At 41.6% G+C, this 19,349-nt stretch overlaps 1 protein-coding gene across 3 annotated transcripts in view; it reads right to left on the bottom strand.

Annotated features, from left to right (window-relative positions):
* The window catches only part of LOC125463524 (uncharacterized), a 413,194-nt gene that overhangs the window by 69,495 nt on the left and 324,350 nt on the right, over positions 1 to 19,349 (bottom strand). For all 3 annotated transcript variants that reach the window (XM_059653821.1, XM_059653820.1, XM_059653822.1), the window contains 4 exons: positions 17,647 to 17,736; positions 14,694 to 14,803; positions 13,829 to 14,390; positions 7,344 to 7,481 (listed from right to left, as the gene is read on the bottom strand). In XM_059653821.1, the coding sequence (XP_059509804.1) occupies positions 7,344 to 7,481; positions 13,829 to 14,390; positions 14,694 to 14,803; positions 17,647 to 17,736 (900 nt within the window). The remainder of the gene's footprint in view (positions 1 to 7,343; positions 7,482 to 13,828; positions 14,391 to 14,693; positions 14,804 to 17,646; positions 17,737 to 19,349) is intronic.

The raw sequence follows: 19,349 nt of genomic DNA, 5'->3' as shown, positions 1-19,349 counted from the left end.
CAATTAAAGGTATTATCTCAATCCATTGGAGCTGCTGACCCCCCTCCCACTCCCTAGCAATTATCTAAAACTAAACCAGACTATTCACAACCTTAGTATACAATTTTACTGGGATGGGAATCCACCTGCTCGACCACTAACACATCCCCGAAATGTCACCCAAGTCTGTTCGTACATCAGCTCATCTGCAGCTGAACCCTTTGTTACTTTCGAGAATTACCTAGATGAACGTACACCTAGTCAGCCTTCTATTTCCTACCCTTAAATGCATCCAAAATCTGCTGGCCATATCTTTGAGCGTACCAACTCTATTTTAACCGTCAGCCCTATATTCACTGAACTGCGGTGTTAGGGAGGAACTAGATTCTAAAATTCTGTTCCTTCCTAACAAATTCCTGTCTGATCTCACCTCTTCCTGTCTTTGTAATTTCTTCCAGCCCTGTACTCTCAAGATATATCTGCATCCCTCCAAGTGCGACCTGTACATCAGCTGCTAAGGCCCTCCAAATCCGGAATTCCCTCCTTTCACTTCTCTCCCTCACTTTCTTCCTTTAAGATGCTTAAAATCCACCTCTTTGGGCCAAGCTTTTGGCCATCTGCTCCAATATTTCCTTATGAAGCTTGGTGTTACATTTTGTTTGATAATGTGTTTGTTAAGTATCTTAGGGAATTTTACTGCCTTAAAAGACGCTATACAAATACAAACAGTTCAATTTGTTGGACTGTTCAACAATACTGCAGTGTATTCAGCCAAAATATGAAACAGTTTAATATTAGAGTCCAATTAAGGAAGTCGTCTTTTTCACGGGTATAACAATTAATGCTATTTTAAAATGCGTAAAAAAGTAAGCAAACTATTTTTACAATTGAGACTTTAATACTGTGTAAACATTTTACTTTCCTTAATGTTTTGTGTTTTTTTTAAATTTTGGTTTGGTTCCTTGAATTCAGGTCACAATACCTAATGAGTTCACCCACAACAAACATTATTGTTCTTTCCTTAGTAGGGTGTGGAAGGGGGTTCAAAACGTAGACAGAAGAGTAGAGTACTTGCACATCCAGCTGACTAGCTTTAAATATTCAGCAGTAAAGCATGATTGCCCAGCTTAGGAGTGGCTCAAACTTCTAAACTTTAAGATTCACAAATAATATTTAGATATTTATGAGTGGCAAGACAAGGATTATATTTACAGACACTTATTATTACTATCGTGCACAAAGCTGTGAGGGAGTACATTTAACAAAAATATAAGGGAATGGAAAGTAATCAGATCACTATGATCTAAGTGAATGGCAGAACAAGTTTGAGAAGCCAAGTGGCCTACTTCTACTACTATTTCATTTGTTTGGAAATGCAAATTCTATGAAAGATATAGACATGGAAGAATGTTTATGGAATGTACTTTTTAAAATTCATTTGTGGAATGTGGGCATTACTGGCTGGCCAGAATTTAGCACCTAGCCCTAGTTGCCCTTGAGAAGGTGGTAGTGAGCTGCCTTCTTGAACCATTGCAGTTGACTTGGAATTCCAGATTTGGACCCAGTGACGGTGAAGTAACTGCAATATATTTCCAAGTGAGCATGTCAAGTGGCTTGGAGGGGAAATTTGGATGTGGTGGTGTTCCCATGTACTTGCTACCCTTGTCCTTCTAGATACAAGCGGTCATAGGTTTGGAAGGTGCTGTCTAAGGATCTCTGGTGAATTTCTGCAGTGCATCTGCTGTTACTGAGCATCGGTGATGGAGGGACTGGATGCTTGTGGATGTTGTGCCAGTCAAATGGCCTGCTTTGTCCTGGGTGGACAAGCTTCTTGAATGGTCTTGGGGCTGCTCTCATCTCAGCAAGGGGGAGCATTCCATCACATTCCTGCTTTACACCTTGCAGATTATGGACAGGCTTTGCAAAGTCAGGAGGTGAGTTACTCGACACAATATTTGTAGCCTCTGACCTGCTCTTGCAGTCACTGCGTTCATGTGGTGAGTCCAGTTGGGGTTTCTGGTCAATGGTCATTCCCAGAGTGTTGACAGTGGGGGATTCAGTGATAGTAGCACCATTGAATGTCAAGGAGTGGTAGTTAGATTGTCTCTTATTGGTGACGATCATTGCCTGGCATTTGTTTGGTGGCAATGTTACTCACCATTTGTCAGTCCAAGCCTGGATATTGAGCAGATATTGTTGTATTTGAATATGGACTGCTTCAGTATTTGAGTCACGAACAGTGCTGAACACTGTGTGGTCATTGGCAAACATTCCTACTTCGGACCTTGTGATGGAGGGAAGGTCATTGATGGAGCAGCTGAAGATGGTTGGGCTGAGGACACTATCCTGCGGAGCTCCTGCAGAGATGCCTTGGAACTGAGATGATTTAACCTCTAACAACCACAACCATCTTCCCATGAGCCAGATATGGAGAGTTTGTCCCAATATACACGGATTTCAGTTTTGCTGGGACTCCTTGATGCCACACTCAAATTGAATGCAGCCTTAATGTCAAGGGCTGTCACTCTCATCTCACCTTTGGAATTCAGTTCTCTTGTCTGTGTTTGAACTAATGCTGTAATGAGGTCAGGAGCCGAATGGCCTTGGCGAAACTCAGTGGGCATTACCTGAGCAGGTTATTGCTTAGCAGATGAGGTCTTCTTTATGTACGTGAGGCCAAACCTAGACAAGGTGACCTTTTCGCTGAGCGCCTCCAGTTGGCCTGTAGCAGCCAACCTGATCTCCCTGGTTGCCACCCATTCAACCACCACCCCCTAGATGTCCATCCTCCGGTGTTGCATCGACTCTGAACACAAATTTGAAGAGCATCATCTGGCCTTCTGCTTGGGCACCCTGCAGCCCAGAGGACTCAATGTTGAGTTCTCCAATTTGAAATAACCTTGCCACCCAGGCCCTGCCTCCCCTTCCAACCCTACCACCTCCATTCCACTCCACCTTCTGATCCTCCCTTTCAGGCACCAACTGGATTAATCCCTCCCAATGATCAACCACCAATCACTATTGATTGATTGATTATTGTCACATGTACCCAAGTACAATGAAAAGATTTGTTTATGAGCTGTACAGGCAGATCATAGTAAGCAGGACATTAAGATCATAGGGTGAGAAAAAAACTCAACAGATCTTAGAGTTTACATTGTACAGGTCGTTTGCTAGGCAAGATCAATGTTAGATCAACACTATTTGAAGTTAGAGAGTCCATTCATTCGTCTAATAAAATGGCAGGAAGGAAGCTGTTCTCAAACCTGGAGAGTCCGTTCAAGCTTCTGTATCTTCTGCCTGACAGAAGAGGCTGTAGGACAACACTGCTGAGGTGCAATAGGTCTTGATGTTGGCATCCTTTCTGCAGCAACTGGCTGAGTAAAATGTGGTCCATGTATGGAAGGTTGGTTTCTGTGACTATGAATGACACCTTCCATTACTTTACTGATGGAGAATGGATACATGGGCTGGCAATTGGCTGGGTTGGATCTGTCCTGCTTTTTAGGTACACATCACTGTTGGGCAGATGCCAGACTTGTGACTGTAATGGAGCAGAGATAGTAGGAACTGCAGATGCTGGAGAATCTGAGGTAATAAGGTGTCGAGCTGGATGAACACAGCGGGCCAAGCAGCATCAGAGGAGCCGGAAAGCTGACGTTTTGGGCCTGGACCCTTCTTCTGAAGGTCCAGGCCCAAAACGTCAGCTTTCCGGCTCCTCTGATGCTGCTTGGCCTGCTGTGTTCATCCAGCTCGACATCTTGTTATCACCACGCTGGAGCAACAAGTTCCAGAGCACAGGTTTTCAGTGCTTTTGCCAGAATGTTATCAAGGACCGCACCTTTTGCAGTATCCAGTGCCTCCAATTGCTTCTTGATATTAAGTGCAGTGAATCAAATTAGCCGAGGACTGGTACCTATAATGCTGGGGACCACTGAAGGAGGCAGAGATGGATTATTCACAGGGTACTACTAGTTGAGGACTGCTGCAAAAGCTTCAGCTTTATCTTTTGCACTCATGTACTGGGCCCTTCCATCTTGAGGATGGAGAGATTTGTGGGGTCTTCTCCTCCAGTGAGCTGTTTAATAGTGTGCCGTCATTCATGTCAGGATGTGGCAGGGCTGCCAAGCTTAGATCTGTTGGTTACAGGATCACTTAGCTCTGTCAATCACTTGTTGCTTCTGCTGTTTTGCACGCAAGTAGTCCTGTTTGGTGGTTTCACTAGGTTGACACTTCATCTTTTGCTGAAACAGCAGAGCCCTTAAGTAACAGACTGCACCTCATAGTCAGCAGAATAAGGGAGAACTGACAAAATCCATTTGGAGCAGCAGCCAGCCTCAAGCAGCTGCCACACCAAGCTGTAGTCTGAGTGGACCTTGACGCAGTGACATTCTGCAAAACAGGATTTGGCAAACCCCGTAAAAAAAGCACTGGCCACAATGCAGCCTGGAACAAGCAAAACCCAGCAAGCAACCTACTAGCTGATGAGTAAATGATCCCCCCCATCCTAGGGAGCGGCCAACCCACCTATTCCCCTATCCAAAAACTAAACCAGGCTCCACAATCAAAGGGTTCACAATAGGAAACACGTATAAAATAACTGTGATAATGGGAACTACAGATGCTGGAGAATCCAAGATAACAAAGTGTGGAGCTGGATGAACACAGCTGGCCAAACAGCATCTCAAGAGCACAAAAGCTGACGTTTCGGGCCTGAAACGTCAGCTTTTGTGCTCCTGAGATGCTGTTTGGCCTGCTGTGTTCATCCAGCTCCACACTTTGTTATCACATATAAAGTAACTTTTCGCTTATAAAGTATTAACAATTGTTGCATTTACTAATGGAGAAACTGAACAACTTATAAGTGCAGGTCCGTATTGTATTTCAATTTAGAGAGAACAGGTGTGACGTGTGAACATTTTTCTCTAAGCCCCTACACAATCTAACTCCAATTTTAGCAGAGTCCCACAAAAACATTTCCCATGACATCCTTTCAATTAAAAGTTGTAATTTTTCAGGAACGCAACTTTGCTTTGAGGACACCCTGCATTAAACAACAAACTTGAATCAAAGTACCTGTGTCCCAATGTACTAATTGTGTCAATCATTAATTAGTCTGATCTGTATTAAACCTACAATCAGAAAACTACCTTTTCAGACAAGGTAGTTGACAGAGCTGGAGATGTTGCTGCAAAATAGCACTGACCAATTCATGCTCTCCTTCAGTTGACCAATAGGTAACTATGGAAGTAATCTTGTGACATGCTGGGGTATAAGCTGGATCACTCACTGAACAAAGTCAAGATGAGCTGAAACAAATCCTAGACCTTACTTGTAATCTCCACCCTCCTTGCAACCCTGCCGCTTGTTTTCCTACCCTGTGTGGCTGCTTGCGGCTAATGCTGCATTCCAGCTGTTTACCTGCATCTAATCTGAAACAGATCTGCAGCAAAAGAAATAAGTGGCATTCTGTCTGTAAAAGAATGGTTGGTGGACCACCTGTAGCAGAACTTGTTGCTGCAATAGGCAACTGAGGGGAAAAAATTGTATCTACATAATCTCTCCATAGAAAAAGCAGTTAAGAATTTTCTTTAAGTTTTTACAAGTTTTTAGAGGGATCCTTTTGAAGATTACATAAAAACATATATCACTTGTATTGCAAATTTGTTTGATAGCTCAAATCATGAACAATGTCTGATCTGTTGCCCCCGTGTTGGTTACAGACTGCAGAGAGAAGGTGTTTGAAGCAGAATAATAACCTGTATCTTTTACAAAGAAGTAACAGAATTGATTTTCTATTTATCATCTCCAGGCACACTACTGAGCATTTTAGATAATCTAAGGCTTGAAGACATGGTGAGTTGTTACTCATTGTGACCGTGAGCCAAGGCAGAAGTACGGAAAACCTACAATATCCTAGTTTTAAAATTCAAAAACTCAGTTTTCTTGATCCATCTGTCAGACTATAAAACCTTTGTGCTTGTGGTGCAGTGGTAGTGCCCCCAACCCTGAGCTAGAAAGCCTGGGTTCAAGTTCCACCCTCTTCAGAAGTGCATCATACCATTTCTGAACAGATTGATTAACCTCTAAATTATTCTCGTAAAACTGGTTACAATCATAGCAAGATAGGATCTTTTAATCTTATCTTTAATTTTATCTTTTGTTGTCATGTACAATAACATTTACTCTGGCCCATTGTACTTAGTCAGGACAATACAATGTTGAATGTAACAAAATTTTCAAATTAGATTTGTTTAAATGTTTTTGATTAAACAACCTAGGTGACTAATAGGACAAAAGCTGACAGCACAAACCTTTCTCTTTTCCTGAAATAGTGGGGTGTGTTCTAGGAGTGGAGCAAGAAATAACAATAGAAAGTGGTGTGTATGGGATTTATTTCACCTAACTTGCATGCAATAGCTATGAATATAAAAGTTCTGCCACAATGCTACCCAAGATTTATTTGGCTCGAACTTCAATCTCGATTTAATTAATCAAAGGTTGAAATTTAGTTATACTCCAAGATTATCAACCATGAGAATTATTCCACAGTGGACTTTTGCTACACTCATGAAATCTAAATGGGCATTAAGCCATAAAATTGAATTTTGTCACAAGATTAAGCAGCTTTAGCCCTTATATTTCTGGACACTTTCAAGATAATGGAAGTAGTATTCTATTTCCAGCAAAAATTAATTTCTATTCTAATCATTCTTCAACAATTCAGATTCCAATAATGCACAAACAGTCCTGAACAATTCACAGCAGTGATATAACATATTAGAATGTAAATACTTTGTAAACCCTTCCTCTATTAGATCTATTCCAATAAAATTCCAAAGGCCACATGCCAAAATAAATTCTATTTATGCTTGTGGGTAGAATGTGACGAAGTAGTGTGACAGAACAAATAAACCTTAAACTTCTCTCTTTGGATAGTTAGAAACAAATGTGAATTTTAGCCTCAAGTCAAAAAGTCGACTAATTGTTAATTTCAAGTAAATGCTACAGATTTTAAAATTGCCTACGGATAATTAAAGTTGACAATTAATCCTTCACTGGCTATGTTTTTATTTGTTTATTCCAGAAACTAAAAGAGCCACTAAAATTGCTCATGAAAATTCCCTCTATATGGTTCATTACTGGGGTTACTTTTTCTTTAAACATTAGAAGTTGCTATTAATAGAATAAAAGCACCAATGATTCATCAGTTCTTTATAATTTCATGCAGCATTTCATGCATTTAAAAAAATTTTGGTAAGTTGTCAGTTCACAAAACATGCAAAGGGTTCATACAGGATGTAGCGCGCTCTACATGTCAGAAGGAAGATATGCCTGTACAGGACAGGGACTTCTCTTCTTACCTGGGAGATGTACCCAGAACGGATCTGTTGTTCACGTTCCATGCTAGCCTTCAGCTGAGCTTCGAGCTCTGCTCTATACTTCTGTGCGTCTATCAACTCTTGTTGGTAGTGGTCCAATTGAGTTTTCAATTCTTCAAGCTACAGAAATAATAAATCACCTTTTACGGAAGTAGAATTAGGAATTATGCTCTTACTCATTTATAGCAATCTAAACGTTGATAGTATTCGGCCTAAGTTAAATTGTGTGAGGAGAAAGAGGAAATTGATAGACAAGACGTCACATTTGGTCGAGATTATCTGTCATGAGATAATGTTCAAAGTGACACAGAGCAGAAGAAAAAAAAACTATGTTTAGCAAGTGAAATTGTTAACAACCAGTGGATCAACAAATGGGAGGCCACTGTATACACTACACAATGCAGCATAGCCCTGCCTTACCTGATTGAAATGGCCGATCCACTCATTTTTGACAATACTTACAGCTAATTATGCTACAAAATAAAATATTCTTAACCTAATATAAATCAGCTCTGTAACTAAATGTTTCAACCTAAAATTAATAATTACTTGACATTATGACTGTCAATGGACTTAGTTTCACCTAATATTTAGTAACAGAAAATGCTTCATGGCAATGTAGAATGTAATATTCCACACTTGCAAGGGAGATTTGTGTTGAAGAGCATCTCGGGTCTTTCAAAGTCTCAGCCTAGCAGCTGTGCACAAAGCTTAAGTTAAATCAGAGCTTAGCTACTGCTCTGCAAGGGAGAATCCATAGCTGCACTCACATTTATCATCAAAGCCAAATGTAGTCTTACAGGCTGAGTCAAATTTTATACAGGTAGTAAATGAATTTGTCTGCTACAGAATAAACAGTGAACCTTCTACTGAACTACACACCTGACTTGATGTCTGCATTACCTTGTATATCCACTTGGTCATGCTGCCTGATCCAAAAATGCTTGTGAATTTATTAAGTCAGGAAACAAATTAAATGCTTGCACCTGTTTACTGAAAGATAATGTATTATCTAATTCTGTAATCTACAAGTATTATACTTGCAATATTATTGGCTTTAATTAAAATGTAACCAGTAAAATTGTACAAGGCCTTTTTGCAGTGCTGTTGTTATCAAAGATGAAAGAGCTCCTAGACATAATATCTATGTTAATGATCGATTTTCAGGGCAAAGAGTTTGGATTCCAGATCCACTGTTTCTAAATATGGACTATGCTGTGCATCTCGATAGCTTTTTTTCCCCAAATCTGAAGTGGTAGCAGAACCAAATGTATTTTTTCTTTCATAACAATGCTACATCTGTTTCTGAATGTCTGTCTGACACAATAGCTAGAATATGAATCATCTTTACTGAGCAGGAGGAAAGCAAAATTTATTGAAAATAAATAAAATGGCACATCTCTACTCTATTGAAAAGAATTGGATGAGAACATCAGGAAGGAGTCATTTGCTTGGAAGACAAACCAGAGGTTGGAAGAACACAGCAGGCCAGGCAGCATTTGGAAGAAAGGAGCAGTCAATGTTTTGGGTATTACCCTTCTTCAGGGCAGAATGTGGGGGTGGGGCTGGGGCTGCGGCTGCAGATGGCGAGCAGGGGTTGCGGAAGGGTGGTGATAGGTGGACACTGGTGGTAGATCGATGGAAGGGATTAATCCAGTTGGTGGCTGAAGGGAGAATCAGAAGGTGGAGTGGAATGGAGGAGGTGGGGCTGGAAGGGGAGGCAGGGGCTGGGTAGCAATGTTATTTCAAATCGAGTCCTCTGTAGGGTGCCTAGGCAGAAGGCAAGATGTTGTTCTTCAAATTTGTGTTCAGAGTCACTGCGACACCAGAGGAGGCCAAGGATGTACATGTAGTGTTGGGGTGGAGGGGTGTTGAATGGGTGGTGGCCAGGGAGATTAGGTTGGCTGTTACAGGCCAACTGGAGGTGCTCAGCGAAACGGTCACCTTGTCTAGGTTTGGTCTCATGAGCATAGAGAAGGCCTCGCTGGGAGCACTGGATACATCAGTGTGGGTTGGCGGAGATGCAAGTGAAGCTCTGTCTCACTTGGAAGGGCATTTGAGGGCCTTGAATGCAGGTGAGGGATTTGGTGCGTGGGCATGTGTTGCATCTTTTATGGTTACAGAGGAAGGTACTGGGCAGTTTGGAGTGGTTGGTGGGGAGTGTGGCACGAACTAAGGAGTGGTGAAGGGAATGATCCTTGTGGAAGGCAGAGAAGGGTGGGGAGTGGAAGATGTTGCGATGGTGGGTCTAATTGGAGTTGGCGGAATTGTCTGAGGGTGGTGCACTGGATGCGAAGACTGGTGGGGTACAAAGTGAAGACAAGGGGCACCCTATCTTTATTACGGTGCAAGATGCCCAACAGCTGTGGAGTGGAGAACGGAAGGGGCACAGTGGAGTGTTGTCTGGATGACAGAGGCAGGGAAAACAGCGTTGTTTGAAAAAGGCAGATATCGGGGATGCTTGGAGGTGGAATGTCTCCTCGTCAGAGCAGATGCGACGGAGACGAGGAATTGGCAAAAAGGAATTGAATTTTTGCAGGATACCAAAGACCAGGTGACTGTTTTGCCTAGCACCTCTGCTCTGCACGTAACAGATAACCTAACTCTCTGATCACAGCCCATTTCTTTGTTTGTTCTTTCAAGAATCCATTTTGTAGACAGACATGAAAATCCTAATAAAGGTTGAGTCCGTCCAGCCCTTTCCTAATTCAGATTGGTGAGGTGGAACACCATACTGCAATTATACGGAGGACTTTTTTTTAAAACCCAAGTTTCAGTGTGAGGACTTGAGTTTGGATAAAAGATTCAATAATTGAAAAAAGCTTCAAGATTGTTGCCTTAAAACAGTTTAAAGTGCCAAAATGATAGTTTATTTTTGCATGAATGCATATGTTGCTGACAATTTGATTTGTAATTAACCCTGATAATTGAGTGGCATTTCTCCTCTTAGTGCAGTTAGCAGGTGTATGGGGAAAATATTTTGCATGTCTCTTTTTAATTAATGTTCACTGTCAATCTTGCACCATATTGGCCCTTCACTCCACATTTTAGTTTTTACATAATTAAACATGGAAGACATATTCAGATACAAGGCAAGATAATAAGTAAAGCATTGTCGATTGAAATCTTGATTACTAACAGTAAATAAAGTTTTTCACTGTTTGACTTCTGCCATTAACAATGGAATTTTATTTAAAAACTTTTGCTTCCTCGCTCGCGAACATGCCACATGAATTTAACTGGTGCTTGGGACGGGAGACAAACAAAATCTGGACAAGACCGACAAGTTATTCTTCACAAGTGACATGTTTTAGCTATGTGGCTAGGAAAGCAAACTAGGCATTAATTGCTCAAGTCGCAACTTGAATACACAGCCACTGGGAGGAATGAAACTGGATCACTTTCGCTGCCTGCAGGACTCCTTTCAATATATTTTGTAATTTAGGGTCAGAAGCAGCTGGTGGAAAGTTACAAAGTGGGGACTCAACAGAGCTGTCAAACGAAAAAAAAAGTAGAAACTTGATGCTAGAATCATTACCTTCAACTCTGTACCAGGTATGTTTTATACTTTATAATACAAACTACAGAGTCTTAGGTAACATGATTAAGAGCAAGTATCATATTGGTGAAAATTTAAAAAGTACAATGATGCAAGGATAACGTAACTGGTGTCTTTTTTTTCCATAGCACATGAGAACAAACTGCTGTGCGTTTCATTTTAATACAACTCTCAGCAAACTTGGTGAAGACACTGAGAAGCCAGGCACACTTTTTTTCCCCCACACTGTTTGCCATTCCTTGCAAGTTATGGCCTCCTTCATAAATTGCAATCCTACCACAAATATCTTACACAATGAGTTGTGTACTTCTCAATGCTCACTGTCTCAATTTGAACCAGATTGATCATATATCAGTGATAATGGGAACTGCAGATGCTGGAGAATCCAAGATAGCAAAGGTGTGGAGCTGGATGAACACAGCAGGCCAAGCAGCATCTCAGGAGCACAAAAGCTGACGTTTCAGGCCTAGGCCCTTCATCAGAGAGGGGAATGGGGAGAGGGTTCTGGAATAAATAGGGAGAGAGGGGGAGGCGGACCGAAGATGGAGAGAAAACAGGATAGGTAGAGAGGAGAGTATAGGTGAGGAGGTAGGGAGGGGATAGGTCAGTCCAGGGAAGATGGACAGGTCAAGGAGGCGGGATGAGGTGGTAGGTAGGAAATGAAGGTGCGGCTCAAGGTGGCAGGAAGGGATGGGTGAGAGTGGTCTCTCCGGAAGGCAGACAAGGGTGGGGATGGAAAAATAGCTTGGGTGGTGGGGTCGGATTGTAGATGGCCCTTGTCTGCCTTCCGGAGAGACCACTCTCTACGCGACTCCCTTGTCCGCTCCACACTCCCCTCCAACCCCACCACACCTGGCACCCTCCCCTGCAACCGCAGGAAGTGCAACACTTGCCCCCACTCACCTCCTCCCTCACCCCTATCCCAGGCCCCAAGATGACCTTCCATATCAAGCAGATGTTCACCTGCGCATCTGCCAATGTGGTATATTGTATCCATTGCACCCGGTGTGGCTTCATTTACATTGGGGAAACCAAGCAGAGGCTTGGGGACACTTTGCACAACACCTCCGCTCGGTTCGCAACAAACAACTGCACCTCCCAGTCGTGAACCATTTCAACTCCCCCTCCCATTCCTCAGATGACACGTCCATCATGGGCCTCCTGCAGTGCCACAATTATGCCACCCGAAGGTTGCAGGAATAGCAACTCATATTCCACTTGGGAACCCTGCAGCCCAATGGTATCAATGTGGACTTCACAAGCTTCCAAATCGCCCCTTCCCCCACTGCATCCCAAAACCAGCCCAGTTTTTCCCCTCCCCCCCACTGCATCCCAAAACCAGCCCAGCCTGTCTCTGCTTCCTTAACCTGTTCTTCCTCTCACCCATCCCTTCCTCCCACCTCAAGCCGCACCTCCATTTCCTACCGACCACCTCATCCAGCCTCCTTGACCTGTCCGTCTTCCCTGGACTGACCTATCCCCTCCCTACCTCCTCACCACCTATCTGGTTTCCTCTCCATCTTTGGTCCGCCCCCCCCCCCCCCCTCTCCCTATTTATTAGAGTTCCCTCTCCGATGAAGGGTCTAGGCCCAAATCGTCAGCTTTTGTGCTCCTGAGATGTTGCTCGGCCTGCTGTGTTCATCCAGCTCCACACTTTTGTGATCATACTATCAGTCTTATTTAACACTAAATTAAGCCTCCAATCTCATTCTTGCAATGAAAAAGGCTGGATATTTTCACCTCTGTTACTTCACCCATCCTATCATTACTGCCTCTTCCATCTGCAGTCTAAAGTATTTCAATGCTCTTCTGCTCATCTCCCATTCTTGATCCTCTGTATATATCAGCTCACCTAAAACTCCATATTCTATCGCATCACAGTCCCAAGTGTCCAAGACCCTCAGCATGTCGACGTCAAGAAGAAAACAATGGACCTTCTGCCATAGGAGAAAGGAAGGTTTTATGGTGCTCACAAGATTAATGGAGTGGCTGATTATGAAGGTTGAGAAATGGAGGGTGGGGTTCGGATGATCAGGATGTCGGAGTTGTCAAGTTGGTGGCAACTATGCTGGCCTGCCTCCTCCTACCCTTTCACCAACCAGAGGGATTCTGGCCTGAAACACATGACCCAACTGTGCGCATGTATGAAGTTTTAAGAAATCTGACAGAGGAAGCCAAATTACAAGACTGTGGGACAGTCCCAGAAATTCATGAATTGAAACAGAATTGCTGGAGGAACTTGGAGGGCCTGGCAGCATCTATGGAGAGAAAGCAGAGTTAAGCAGAGAATCCCTACAGTGTGAAACAGGCCGTTCGGCCCAACAAGTCCACACTGACCCTCAGGCATCTCACCCAGACTCCACGTCCCTATAACCCACTTAATCAACACATCCCTGAACACTATGGGCAACTTAGTATGGCCAATCTACCTAGCGTGAACATCTTCAGACTGTGGGAGGAAACTGGAGTACCCAGGTTCCTGGCACCAGAGGCAGCAGTGCTAGCCATAAAGCCACCATGCTGCCCATGTTTCGAGTCCGATGACCTTTTTCCACAGAAAATCTGGGACAGTTGGTCACTTGGATCAAACTCACCCTCAGTGAATTGAAACAGGTCTTGCCCTCCACCACTGTATTGAATTTAAAATATTCATTTGTTTGAAATTACTTTAAGAGCTCGCAGATCTCCAGCTCTGTATCCCTCTGCAGCAGTACAATCATTCTTCCTAACAAATCGTTAATTCCTTCAACTCTGGCATTTTGTACACTTCCACATCCTCCACTGCACAACTGATTGCTGGGCTTGGGTGGCTCAAAGTCCAACAGTGACCAAACACATCTATTTTAGATTTAACACTTTAATCATACCAATCATTTTATATGAAAACGAATTATGTATTTTTGCCTACCTCCTTTGTATGGGTTTCCAGTAGCTTATCAACCTGTGATGTTTGTGAACTTGCCAGTACTGTTGCCAGTGGTACCCGCCGTTCTTCTCTTATGGGCGTGCGTTCTACCTGCTGCCAGTGCTCTTCAATTTCATCGTGCACCTTTTGCCTCCGATCCAGCAATGGTGAGGAACTTGATGATTCAAATTCCATCCTGTTTGTATCACCTGAACTTGAGCCTACTGTTCCAGTCACAGCCTCATATCTTTTTCTACGTTCCTCACGCCGTTTAGTCCGTTCCCAGTCATTCAGGTCTGATGAAGATGGACCAAATCTTTCCAAATGACTGTCACATGAATCTGCTTTTGCTGCTCTTTCTTGTGCTATTGCTTGTGCTACTGGCCTGAATTCTGCCCAGTCAAAAGTTTTTGACCTGCCCTCTCTCCTCCTTTCACGTGCTCGGCTTTTTCTCTGCCCTGTCTCTTTATCCACAGAAGACGCTTCAGAAGATGGAGAATCTGATTTGCTATCATAATGTGGGGTAGTATCTGGGAGCATCACAGCACATTGTTCATCTGGTAAGCTAACAGAACAAAATCAATAGACTGGAATATTTTAAACAAAGCTAAGATACATGTAACAATGTTTACTTCAGTTCATGGTACTTCCACAATGCAAATCTCTTAGGTGCAGAAAGTTCGTAAAACATACAACAGTATGTAAAGATGACAACAAATCTATGTGGAAATTATAATACAGTTCAAACTCAGACACAATATTCCTAATTAGCTCAATTATAATACACTTACTGCAATGATGTTTTGGAATCTGTGTACCAAGTAACAGCACAAGAAAGAAAGAGTGTTTTGGTACAGCATAATCTTACCTGGCAACATCTGGCGCTTTTGATGGTCGGATATTTTTCATCAATGCCTGCATCCAATTGCGTCGGATGCCAGCAGTCATTGCAGAAAGGGTAAACAAAGCTTCCTGGGTCTGTAAGATGAGTTAAATCATTTGCATTATTCATAATCACTAGGAATTAGTTTTTTTTCTGTATCACTCTATTCAAGGTTGTCAGGTATCAAATACTTAAGGGCAGAATCTTCTGCCCTTAGATTACGTTAGATCGGGCAAGTTATCAGAAAATCAGTGGCTCTTCAAACAGAGGTAGGCCAGAAAGTTGTTTAAGAAATTTACTTAGAGCCAGAGCTAATTGCTAGTCCTAGGGAGTGAAATCTCACTATCATTTAGCCAACAAGCAGCAATTTTCAGAGCTTGTACAAACTGAGCTACGTAAGGCATCATTCAATCAGTGCTTTTTGGAGGGGTGGTCATGAACACAACTCTACATCCAGTTTAAAAACATGCTTGGCAGCCTTTGACCAGTTCAGCAGTTCACCTGTTTTACAGCACTACAGCCATGCAGAGACTTCCTGAGGGAATTAGTCTATTGCATGAAACTTTTTATTACAGATACTGAATCAAATTTGTGCCACTTGGAAGGTTAGTGAAGTTTCATGTTTATTACTTGTAAAATGAAGAGATAAATGTATAGCTGTAAGAGAAACTTGTAAGAGTGAAAATGTTGCAATCTAGAGGGACCTACTTAATTCCTTTAAAAAAGGAAAATATTGTTTTGATTTCAGATCTCCATCATCTGTAAAGTGTTGGATAAACTAAGCAGGTATAGCAGCATCCGAGGAGACAGAAGCAGCTACCATTTCAAGTCAAATACAACTCTCCCACAAAACCAAAGTTTAAAAGATCATGACTCAACTCCCGACAGTCATATGCATCTTGAAATGTTACCTCTGTTTCTCTCTCCACTGATGATTTCTCCTGCTGTATTCCTCATTTATTGCCACAAAGTCATTTTTAAGTAAACATGATTCACAAATTGTACTTTAAGTCACACACTCTTGACAGAGTGACCAATTGAGGAGTACAAAGGCAAGAAAGCAGTCAACTTCCAGTGAGAAAATTACAACTAGTGAGTGCTATTTACTCCAGAGCAGAAATATTTTAAACTCGTCTTGTACAAGCATTCGCCTCATTACAAATAAAGTTGCTTGCATCTTACTCAGCTCTGACAGGGGCAGGAAAGCCTCTGTCCGTTAATCAATGATGGGGCGTGATGCAAACTAATATGTTTTCAACGGATTTCTACATAGATACAAAGGGCCTTAGATAGTGCTGACCCCACTGTGGGGGACTGCGATGGAATTTTACCTGCGGCCGCATAGGAAGATTAAAAACAGCCACAGAGGGGACCAAATGTCATAGCAGGCTACTGAAAAGACCAGCCTGGGTTCTTTGTGACTTCGCACCAATTGTTCGGTTATATCTTAAACCCAGTTAATGCACAGTCGTCATCAACAACCTCACGTCAACCATGCACATGAATTCCAGAGTCAGGACCTGACCATCATTTTTAAAGAGTTCTGCAAAACTTTGAAAAATCCAGGACAGAGTACAAAAACACAATTTACATGAAGCATTAAAAAACACTCTCAGTCTCAGTTGGAATACAGTGTCTAACTCTGGCATGACACTTGGGGGAAAAAAAATGTCAACATCTGCAAAAGGATTGGCAAAAATTTACTAGAAATTGACTTAATATGTTAAGAGCCAAGGGAAACCGGGGCTGTTCTCCTTAGAAGGATCGGATATTTAATAGATGCTCAAAATTTTGAATGCTATCGATGGAATAAATTGGAAAAGTTTTTGCCAGTCACCGAACAGTCAGTTAGCAGAGAATGAGCCTTTAAGATAATTGGTAGAAACTGTCAAAGCAAAAAAATTTCTTTATAGCGAATTGTGATGATCTGGAATGCACTGCTTGAATGGGTGGTGGTAGCAGATAATATCAAATTATACAGAGTTTACAGCACAAATAGGCCAGGTGAATTGTTCTCTTCCAATATTTTTCTTCACATGAAATGCCCTCTGATCCATTTCACCCTATTGGTAAATTCTTCTGTTTCTTTCTCTATCTAGCTGTCCTAAAATGGAAGTTTGAAGGAAAATCCACATTCCAAGAACAAATATTAGATATGAACGTGCAGAGACTCCATGGACTAAATACCAGCACAGACTATAAAGTGTGGGGCTGGATGAACACAGCAGGCCAAGCAGCATCTTAGGAGCACAAAAGCTGATGTTTCAGGCCTAGACCCTTCATCCAGCCCCACACTTTGTTATCTTGGATTCTCCAGCATCTGCAGTTCCCATTATCTCTCAGTGAATGGCAAAATAGTTTTCAAGAAGGGAATTGGATAGGCAAACAAAGTGCTGAAGAAATTCAGATATGGTAGCATCTGTAGACAGAGTTAGGATTTTGAGTTCAGTGTGACTCCCCTTCAGAAGTCAATTTCTTTGAAAAATCATAGTGGATTCAAGGTAAACTGCTTCTTAAGAGTCACAACAGACTCTAAATCATAATTGTTTCTCTTTCCACAGATGCTGCCACACCCGAGTTTCTCCAGCATTGTCTGTGTTTCAGATTTCCAGCATTCGCTATATTTTGCTTTCTAAAAAAATTGAACAAACACCTGAAGGAGAAAGGTTTGCATGGCAACAGGGTAGGTCTAGAGATGGGCTAGTTGGATTGCTCTTTCAAAGTACAGACATGATAAGTCCAATTATTTACTTCCCTGCTGTATCACTCTATAATTTGATCATATATGAAAAAGCAAATTAGTGAAGATACGTTACAGACTTAATTAGAAATATTAGTGAAAATCATAAGTAATATATCAGACGCTGCAAAAGTAAGACAACACCGCTGAGTATATATCACAGAGGGAATTTTCAGTGTCATTTTAAACTCAACTTACATGAATTTGGAAGCCATAGTTGCGCTGGACCTGATATTCGGTTACATTATAGCAAGTAGATAAATCAATTTCACCATCCAAATCTGATGCCTGTGGCAGATGGTGAGGAAACAAAACAGGTTTAATTAATTTGACAACACGTGGTGAATCAGAAATTAACAAATTTTCATTTTAGAACATACAAAGGAACCAAATAAACATAAGTGCTTTGGTTCAACAACGTAAAACTAAAATTGTGCTAGATAATTTTCCAGTTTTGTGTTAGTTTCTAATCAAGGCTAAACCATATTATCCTTCTTGATCTTGTACTAAAATGCCATGTTCTCCATTACAAAACCGTCTACTTCCATCGATATAGCATCGCTTGTTGTTTCTTACTTATTGCTGAAACCCAACATTCATGTTTCCTCCAGACTCTATTTGTCCCAATGCTCTCCTGTGGGGTGAAGCTAGGAAACTAATCAATAAATTGCAGTCATCCATAACTCCGTTATCCTTATTAAAACGAACATCAAGTCTCATTCTGCAATTTACACAGGACATCATCCTGATTTTTAAAATTCTTCTTGGCCTCACCCTCCAGCTGCCATGTTGTCAAAATTCTGCTTAAATCTTGCATTTTCTGCATTAAATTTCTTGACAGCTGATGAGATATTTTTTGCTGGAATTAAAGTCCAATTAAGCCATGCATCTCAAATGCTAGTCATTTGATGAGCCTTGTAGCAGGTGCCATAATGGATGATTTATCACTGCACTTTATCTTGATGAGCTGCTTCTACTTATACAAGCTTGTATTATTTTGCTTCAAAGTTGCTTTTAAGCAGTCTTCATATTTTGATAGAACCTCATAGGGTTCTTCATTTCTCCAATTCCCCTTTCCGCTAGTGGAGTAATATCTTTATCAGCTATAACCTAAATTCTAAGCCCACAATTAACATCCTTGCTTCCCACTCTCCCTTCAAAACAGCTCAGTGTCAACCTTTTAGTCATTATGCATATCTCTTGCTTTGGTTCACTTTAAGATATCAGGTATTTCTGTGAAGCACTAGGGGACGACAACATACTGCATTGAAGTTGGGATACAATTGCAATAAATTGTTATTAGAAAACCTTGCAATAACAATCATGCTAAGTCATCAAGTAGACAAATGGCACACGAGAGACTGGTCAAGAGAATTTTTAAAAAAGCATTTGAACTCAAATTATACAATAAACGGCATTCTTTCTTGGCTTTAGGCACACAAAGCCAGTTCAGCAGTCAACTTTGGAAGAGGATAGGAAATTGCTCATGGAACGCCGCATACACTTTGTTTATTAAATATCTGTCAGATTGGAGCTCATAAATGGAAGTTTTCTTATTCAAGAAATTCAGAAATACTTCCAAAATCTCTCAACGTTTGTGACACTATCGACACAACACAAAACAAATTTTAAATAAATAGTCAGCTAAGCATCTTCCACCTAATTGTAGCCACGTTGCCTGTGTTTGAAAGGCGGACAGTTAGAGTACGGCTTTGATAGCCATACTATCAAACAACCTGCTGGCGCCCCTCCGTCCAAAGTGAACGTTATTCCTTATTGAACAAAATGTCAAAGCTCTGTCAACATCAGAATGGGGCGAAACCTCAGCATAAGTCTGTCGCTATAAGGGAAGGCAGAAAATACTGATTTTCTAAATTAGGACAGCTCTAAAGTGTCATCCA

This window comes from Stegostoma tigrinum, chromosome 22, assembly GCF_030684315.1.
Source record: "Stegostoma tigrinum isolate sSteTig4 chromosome 22, sSteTig4.hap1, whole genome shotgun sequence".
NCBI lineage: Eukaryota > Metazoa > Chordata > Chondrichthyes > Orectolobiformes > Stegostomatidae > Stegostoma > Stegostoma tigrinum.
The sequence above is the reverse complement of the archived record's forward strand: the minus strand, read 5'-3'. Positions and strand labels throughout refer to the sequence as shown.